Source organism: Oncorhynchus tshawytscha, linkage group LG10 (assembly GCF_018296145.1).
Source record: "Oncorhynchus tshawytscha isolate Ot180627B linkage group LG10, Otsh_v2.0, whole genome shotgun sequence".
Classification (NCBI taxonomy): Eukaryota; Metazoa; Chordata; class Actinopteri; order Salmoniformes; family Salmonidae; genus Oncorhynchus; species Oncorhynchus tshawytscha.
Window position 1 is genome coordinate 64,566,094 of NC_056438.1, and position 8,246 is coordinate 64,574,339.

General features: G+C 37.2%; 2 protein-coding genes across 2 annotated transcripts; one reads left to right on the plus strand and one right to left on the minus strand.

Annotated features, from left to right (window-relative positions):
* Positions 1–1,923: 1,923 nt before the first annotated feature.
* On the minus strand, positions 1,924–3,899 carry LOC112260645 (atypical chemokine receptor 2). The gene is made up of 3 exons (XM_024435918.2): positions 3,555–3,899; positions 3,410–3,460; positions 1,924–3,301 (listed from the first exon to the last, which is right to left on the minus strand). The coding sequence occupies exon 3, from the start codon at positions 3,284–3,286 to the stop codon at positions 2,171–2,173; it is 1,116 nt and encodes a 371-aa protein (XP_024291686.1). The 5' UTR covers positions 3,287–3,301; positions 3,410–3,460; positions 3,555–3,899; the 3' UTR covers positions 1,924–2,170.
* A 420-nt stretch (positions 3,900–4,319) lies between these two features.
* higd1a (HIG1 hypoxia inducible domain family, member 1A) lies at positions 4,320–6,993 on the plus strand. The gene is made up of 4 exons (XM_024435919.2): positions 4,320–4,477; positions 4,985–5,059; positions 5,614–5,748; positions 6,456–6,993. The coding sequence occupies exons 2-4, from the start codon at positions 4,990–4,992 to the stop codon at positions 6,545–6,547; spliced, it is 297 nt and encodes a 98-aa protein (XP_024291687.1). The 5' UTR covers positions 4,320–4,477; positions 4,985–4,989; the 3' UTR covers positions 6,548–6,993.
* Positions 6,994–8,246: the final 1,253 nt, after the last annotated feature.

Sequence of the window (8,246 nt, forward strand, 5' to 3'; positions counted from 1 at the left end):
TATGGTGAGTGCCACATTTTTAAATATTCCTTACACTGTGTGATAGCAAAAAAGAAAATTCAACTAATAAACATCTTTATTGTCAGTATCTTGACAATATAACCCCTGTAGTATATGAAATCACATTATTTTGAAAACGATCTGAAGGAAAACTGAGCTATTTTGTCATATGGCCAAAAAATACCATGTGGTTTGAATATTATTGACTGTCTTCTAATCTAGTGGATATTTTAGAATAGTTCAATCTCTTTGGGTCTACTTATCAGTGATTGTGTCTTGTCCTGCTGTCGGGAATTAGGGGTCACAGTACTATGGTCCATGTTGTTTGCATATTATTGACAGTCTTCTAGGAGATATTTTAGAGTTATTCAGTTGGGTCTACTTTTCAGTGATTGTGTTCAGTCTTGGCAGGTATTGGGGTGGAAAGTCTGATGGGTCAAAGTTGCTTTCTTACCACTATGACCTTTCGAAGTACCTCCTCGGGATTAGTCTTTTACAAATTACTTTTAAACAAAATGTTAAAAATCTGATGCAGTAAGACTACATTGAGATTTTTAGCAGTTTTATACATATATCCCTTGAATATGGTAGATATCCTCTACCTAGATACAGTGCATTCGGAAAGTATTCAGACCCCTTGCAAAGCTTATTTCAGGTCTTTCCAGAGGATGTTAGATCGTGTTCAAGTCCAGGCTGTGGCTGGACCACTCAAGGACATTCAGAGACTTGTCTGTGTGCTTAGGGTTATTGTCCTGTTGGAGGGTGAATCTTCATCCCACTCTGAGGTCCTGAGTGCTCTAGAGCATGTATCCATCAAGGACTGCTCTGTACTTTGCTCTGTTCATCTTTCCCTCTATCCTGACTAGTCTCCCAGTTCCTGCTGCTGAAAAACATCCCCACAGCAGGATGCTTCACCGCAGGGATGGTGCCAGGTTTCTTCCAGATGTGACGCTTGGCATTCAGGCCAAAGAGTTCAATCTTGGTTTCATCAGGCCAGAGAATCTTGTTTCTCATTGTCTGAGTCCTTTAGGTGCGTTTTGGCAAACTCTAAGCGGGCTGTCATGTGTCTTTTACTGAGGAGTAGCTTCCGTCTGGCCACTCTACCATAAAGGCCTGATTGGTGGAGTGCTGCAGAGATGGTTGTCCTTCTGTAAGGTTCTCCCATCTTCCCAGAGGAACTGACGAAGGCCCTTCCCCCCCGATTGCACAGTTTATCCGGGCGGACAGCCCTAGGAAGAGTCTTGGTGGTTCTTAACTTCTTCCATTTAAGAATGATGTTTGTTCTTTGTTCTTGGGGACCGTCAATGCTGCAGAAATGTTTTGGTACCCTTCCCCAGATCTGTCCATCGACACAATCCTGTACGGACAATTCCTTCGACTTCATGGCTTGGTTTTTGCTCTGACATGCACTGTCAACTGTCGGACCTTTATAAAGACAGGTGTGTGCCTTTCCAAATCATGTCCAATCAATTGAATGTACCACAGGTTGACTCCAGTCAAGTTGTAGAAACATCTCAAGGATGATCAATAGAAACAGGATGCATCTGAGCTCAATTTTGAGACTCATAACAAAGGATCTGAATACCTATGTAAATAAGGTATTTCTGTTTTTTACATTTGCAAACATTTCTAAAAACCTGTTTTTGTTTTGTCATTATTGTGATTTAAGATTTATGAGGAAAAAAATATTTAATACATTTTAGAATAAGGCTGTAATGTAACAAAATGTGGAAAAAGTCAAAGGGTCTGAACACTTTTCAAATGCACTGTAAATAGCCCTGATTTAAAAAAAAAAATCTGTACTGGCATTATGAAATTATGAGTTACAGGAAGGGAGGACACCACTTTATCTTTGTAAGATAGCCAAGAGGTTTAACTGGTGTCACACATATGCTGAGTGACTTTATTTTATTTCTTCATTTATCCAGTACACTGTGTGATAGCAAAAAAACTGCCTAACTATTAAACATCTTTATTGTCATGTATTTTGCCAATATACCCCCCCTATTTGTACAATGATATACTGTATATGAATACAAGGAATAGAAGGACACAAACACACTGTAAATAGAGAGTGATTGTAAATAATCCACTTAACTTCCCAGGTATAGTAAACATGTTATAATGTAAACAGTTATTTGTGCAAAGCCATTTCAACTCTTATGGAGGATTATCTCCGCTCTGTGTTTGTTGGTTGAGTATTATTCTCTAGGTAGCTCTGAACTGCTTGTAACTCTATCACTCCACTCTGAACTGACATGGACTTTGTGCTATCGGAGCACTCCAGCACATACTCATCACTGGTTCTTCTTCTGCATTTCCCCCCACACATCGTAGCAAAGCCCTTCCAAACCCTCTTGTTGACAAAGGCATACACAATGGGATTTACAAAACCATGGCTATAGGCAATGACCTCTGTAACCTGAATGGCGAAATCCAGATGTAGGCTTGTGGCACAATTAGAAATCACATGCAAGTGTTGCAAGGAGTGTAAAAAGGACACAGTGTTGTACGGGAACCATAACACAAAAAATACCACAACAACTATCATGACCAATTTCAGACTCTTTCGTCTCGGTCCCACTTTGACCTTCGCTACAGCACAGCAGACTCGCAGGTAGCAGAAGAGCATGATCAGAAAAGGTGTGAGAAACCCAAAGACGTTCAGCTGAAACTTCATGAGAATCTTCCACAGAGGCAAGTGATTTTCCTCTCCAAAAGGGTACATGCAAATCTTCTGGCCGTGAAACTCTTGTTCCTGAACGAAGGTCCAATGTGGTGCTGCTGCTAAGATGGAGAGGCTCCACACCACAAAGCTCACTAAGGTGTTTTCCATAGGTGTACAGTGGTTCCATCTGGAAAGAGTCCATACTACACCTAAATACCTATCCACACTTATACAAGTGATGAACAGGATACTGCTGTACAAAGTAGTGATGTAAATCGCAGTAACTGTCTTGCAGGAATCATTGCCAAATATCCATTCATTGTGGGCATACACTGCCCAAAAAGGGAGTGTTAATGCAAACAACATATCAGAAATTGCCATATTCATAGGAAATGTTTTTCTATGATGTTTGGATTTGATTAAAGTTGAAATAAAAAGTATATTTACTATAATGCTGAGGGTGCAAATGATAATGTAAGAGACGGGTAGAAAAATTCTTCCAAATACTTTGACGTGTGCCTTTTCACAAAGTCCAAAGCCGTCCAATGGTTCATCTCCATAGTCATAATAATGGCTGTAATTATAGTCATCACTCAGTTCGGGGATGTTTAAATCCATTATCCTCTTGTATATCTAAGGAGGAGAAATGTGAAATACAGACGTCAGACAGATGATATACTGTCAAGAAGAAGAAACAACTTTCCTCTATGATGTTTTATGCATGCAGTAGGGTAGGCTTACCTCTGGGGGAAAAAAGTGTTTCTGAAATCCTAAAAACCAGTAGTTAAAGTTCTGTTCCAGCAATACAAAAGAGCATTTAAGTAATAAGCACTATAGGTATGACAAAGTAAGCAGCATTCCTCTGTTTCCTGGTATTTGTCATTACCTCTTCCTCTTACGTATAAGAGGTATGTAAAATCCGGTTGTTTTTTTGTGCTCTTAATGGAAACTCAAAATACAGCTGTTAAACTCAACTACTCAACGATTTACCTCTAGACCTATACCTCTATAGACCTAACTTGAATCTATTTTATGTATAGATAGGTATAGACGTTTATTATTTTAAATATTTAAAACATGAACCACCTATGTTTTTAGTCAATTCTATCAATGTCTATAAACCTATGATAGATATTTGAGTTGTATAAGATAGCCATTTCATGCAAATCGATTCACAGCACGAGAACCAAAATAACTAGCGCACATTCTGTTCTAGCACGTGGGGAATGCGCACATTGGATGAGACAAGCTATTTTAACACACCGCCCCCCCCACCCGTTTAGTTTTGCACTCTGGGAAATGGCGTTCCAATAAACTTTAAGACGACGTTTAAAATGTAAGTAGCTCAAATATAAATGTATACTCTGATCCTTAAATACATACATACACATGTGTATATCATGGAATTAAACACGTTTTATTTGGAGGTATATGCTCCGTCAAAACCGATTTTGTAATTCCCCCCGAACTACAATTCATACAGAATTTCTTCTGTGAACGATTTAGTTTATTTGCAACTCGAGTTTATTATTTTCCAGGGAAAGGCCATAATAAAATGTACCATTAACAAGGGATAATAATCAAGAGATTGAACAAATTAATTTAAAAAGGTTGAGAGGTTTTTATTGGCTAAACGTGTGAGATAATTCAATGGAAAAAGACAGCCTACGTCACGTGTGTGAAAATGTTACTAAATTTTGGACTGCTGTTTGAGTAGCTCGATGTAAGGACAGCGCGGTATCTATTTGGTGTGTAGCGCATAAAGAATCAGTCCGGATCCATTATCTTCAATAGAAGTTTGACAAAACGGTAAGAATAAATGTTAATTCTAATGTCGGATGTTGTCTTTATTTAGGGTATCACAAGTGATATTTACTATGAAACAGTTCCCTTTGACTTTCATTCAAAAGTGTCCTTGACGTGGGAACTCTTATATAGCTAGGCCAAAAGTTATTCTGTATTCAATTATCACATTGCTTTAATATCTGATATTAACTATTAGGTTACATCCTGACAGTCCTTGAAATAAGTCGACGTTTTACTGTATTTCCCAAGAGAACACCATGTTACTGATATCTGAACTTCTACTTCAAGTTATTGATTACGTTTGGTGTTGTAGGTTTTACAAGCTCAAATAGGCCTACTGAGACCTATAAGTATGTCCCAATATTTTCCAATAGTATGACTGCTAATAGCCTATTTAATGTCATTATCTGTGTCGTTGATGTAGTGAGACAATCATTGTGAATAACGTCTTTGGTAGATTTATGTTATAAAGTACAGTACCTCTGAGTAATTATACTTTTCTGGTTTCAGCCAAGATGTCTGCATATGATGAAGAAGAATCTAAGTTTATGCGAAAGGTGAAGGAGAATCCTTTTGTCCCAATAGGTGAGTAGTATAAAATGTTGTATGTAAACCCTGGATTGCTGATGCAATGTATTGGCCATATTGGCACTCCCCAGAAGAAGGACAAAATTACATGTATTAAGTATTTTGTTGTTGTAGTGTGGACAGTAACATTTAGAACTTTATAAAAATGATACTTTAAGGAAAATTGAAAATTATTTTTAGCTCGCATAATATGTAAAAGTATGCATTAAAGTCTCTGTAATAGAATGAAAATGGCAAAAACAAATGTAGACATTGACAAATTAATTTCCATTGCTACTAAAATATTTTTTACGACGGTGGGGGATTGCCAAGATGGTGGCTTTAAAACAGTGCCCCATGTCAGTCATCTAGTGTATACTACCAATAATTTATATACACAGCACACACAACCACACCTGTAGCCCATATCCATCATAGTTTTTTCATGCTTGTTTTTTTTTTCAGGTTGTTTTTTATTTATGTAGATATCGACTGTATGTCTTCAATTGCCATTGTCCTATATGTCCAGTCATCCTTTATATTGTGTACTAAGTTAACTTTTTTTTTTTAAGGAATGGCAGGATTCTTTTCCATTGTGGGCTACAGACTTTACAAGTTGAAGAGCCGTGGAGACATGAAGATGTCAGTGCACCTTATCCACATGCGTGTTATGGCCCAAGGATTCGTGGTGGGAGCTATGACCATTGGTATGTACAGTATTACAGGCTGTTGGACCCTGTTGATACCTAGGGGCTGTTCCAGAAAGCAGGATCAATAAGTAAGCCAGGTAGCAAACTGTCCCAAAAATAATGAAATAACTTAATATTTTTGAGAAATATAAACTTTAAATAATTGACTCGACAACCCATATTCAAGTTTAGCATTCTAAATCATTTAGAAAATCAAGAGCTATATTTATCAAAGTTCGCTTGGTAACTTAATGGTCCTGCTTTCTGGAACACCCCACTGGTATTAAACTTGAAATCTGTATTTGATGACATGACCTTTAAATGTGTCATGTGTCCACATTGTGATTGGATGAGGTTGTAATGTTATTTAATGTTGCAGGCACCAGTTTTCTGGCACATGCCAAATTGAAATATTTTAGCTCAGTGTTGTAAGGTTTCTGGTGAAATGTATCTGTCCCAAAACAGATTTGGCTACTGATCAGATCGCACAGGATGTGGAAACTGTTATTTTGATACATTTTTATTCTAAATGTAAACTAGTCTTTAAGCCTCTCACGATGCAGATGTCGTCATTATGTTGCTATGTTACATGAAAAAGTATACCGTATGAAATTATGTACACTTTCCTATTTAATAGTTACAGCAGCTCCAATACAGTGTAATATTTTATGTACAAGTTTTGGAAATTATCTTCATTTAAACATTTCCTTCCCTCTGTTTTTCAGGTGTCATTTATTCCATGTACAAAGACTACATTGTGAAGCCAAGAGAAGAACTAAAGGCATTGCAACAGCAGACTGCATTTCAACACAAATAACCTGATATGGATATGGACTCTTTTGGATTGATATTTTGTATGTCCCCTTAATATTACCTCAGTTTGCCATAAGTTGTATATCTACACCTTTCCCACATATAACACACCTCTTAATGTACTAGGTAGTTTTAAGGAATTCTCACTCACCAAGAATGTCTACTGCACTCTTTTTAGACGAAGATGCCATGCCTTACCTCAACTCAGTTTTGAGTCTCCATATCTTCAAAATGTGTGTGTTTCCTGTGGGTTGTCACTTTGATGAGACATAGATATGAGCCAACTGTAACTACCTGAGATGGTATTGCATCTTAGTGACACACAAAACATGACGTATGAGATTATTGTGAATGCAAGCCTGTTGACGGTACGTGGTTGACTAGAGGACAATTGGTCATGGAAACTCACATTCTTAAAAAAAAAAAAAAAAAATGTTTTAGATTTTAGGAGAACAATATTTTGGGATAGGTCACGGGATGTTGTATGAAATATTTATTGGATGTTAGTTACATCTGGTTATCAAATGAGGAGCAAACAGCCATTTGATGCTATAAAACGGGTACTCTTACCCTACGAGATCCGAAGCCTGCTGGTTTTATTCTACCTGACAATTAATTGCATGCACCTATTGTCCCAGCCTCTGATTAAAGGGGAACAATTAAAAAATACAGTGAAACTGGCTTTGAGTTTGAGGGCTATATAACATGCTCTGGATCAGCAAAGGCTATTGGGTAGTTTGAGTTGAAGTGACTGTGTTGGTACAAGACAGCCAGCTGTTATTAGGACACAGGTCTTGCTCAACCACCACTATTCCAAGCATCACTCTGAATGCTTTTCTGGATTTCCTTTGAAGGGTATTTTATTGTTTTTATTTTATTGGTTGATTATTACATTATTTAGATTCACTCTATTATTAAAGCTGCAATGTGTAACTTTTTGGGTGACCTGACAAAATTCACATAGAAATGTGAGTAATCGATATGTCACTCATTGACAGCAAGTCTAGCTGTGGATCTGTTCTATGTGCACTATTTCTATGCTTTCCACTTTTAAGTTTCATTTTTGTGACTTTTACTTTTGGTTTTGTGCACCAGCTTCAAACAGCTGAACATACAATATTTTTGCCTATGTGAAATTACATTTCACAGCAGTTTAGATGGTACAATGATTCTCTACACTATACTTGCTTGTTTTGTCACAAACTGAAATTGGACAAACTATTGGAATTTTTGCGATTTCTGCATAGTACATCTTTATGTATTGTATTTTACCAATGAAAAATATGTGTTGCAACTTACTATTGTCAAATGGCCTTTACTTATGAGTGCAATAAAGCATCCCCCTAATATGTGGTAGTGACCTGTGACCTGAAAATAGGAGAGGCTAACACACTCTATTAGGTCTGGCACTCGGACTACCTAAATCAGGATCTCAAAAGAGATCCTTATGTGATTTTTGTTTTCTGATAGAAACTTAATAAATTGATATTCTGTAATAAAATGGTCTCACACAGCTAATGGCTGAATTGTTTATACAGAGTAAGTAATTGGGCAGTAGGCCTATAATCATAACTTTGATGGAACTGCATTTAAGGCATTATTGTCTACAAACTGCTGAAATTTTACCCATCTATGTTATAAGTCATTCTCTGAGACTATCACAGTGCAGGTGCATTTATACGGAGACTTGATTACACACAGGT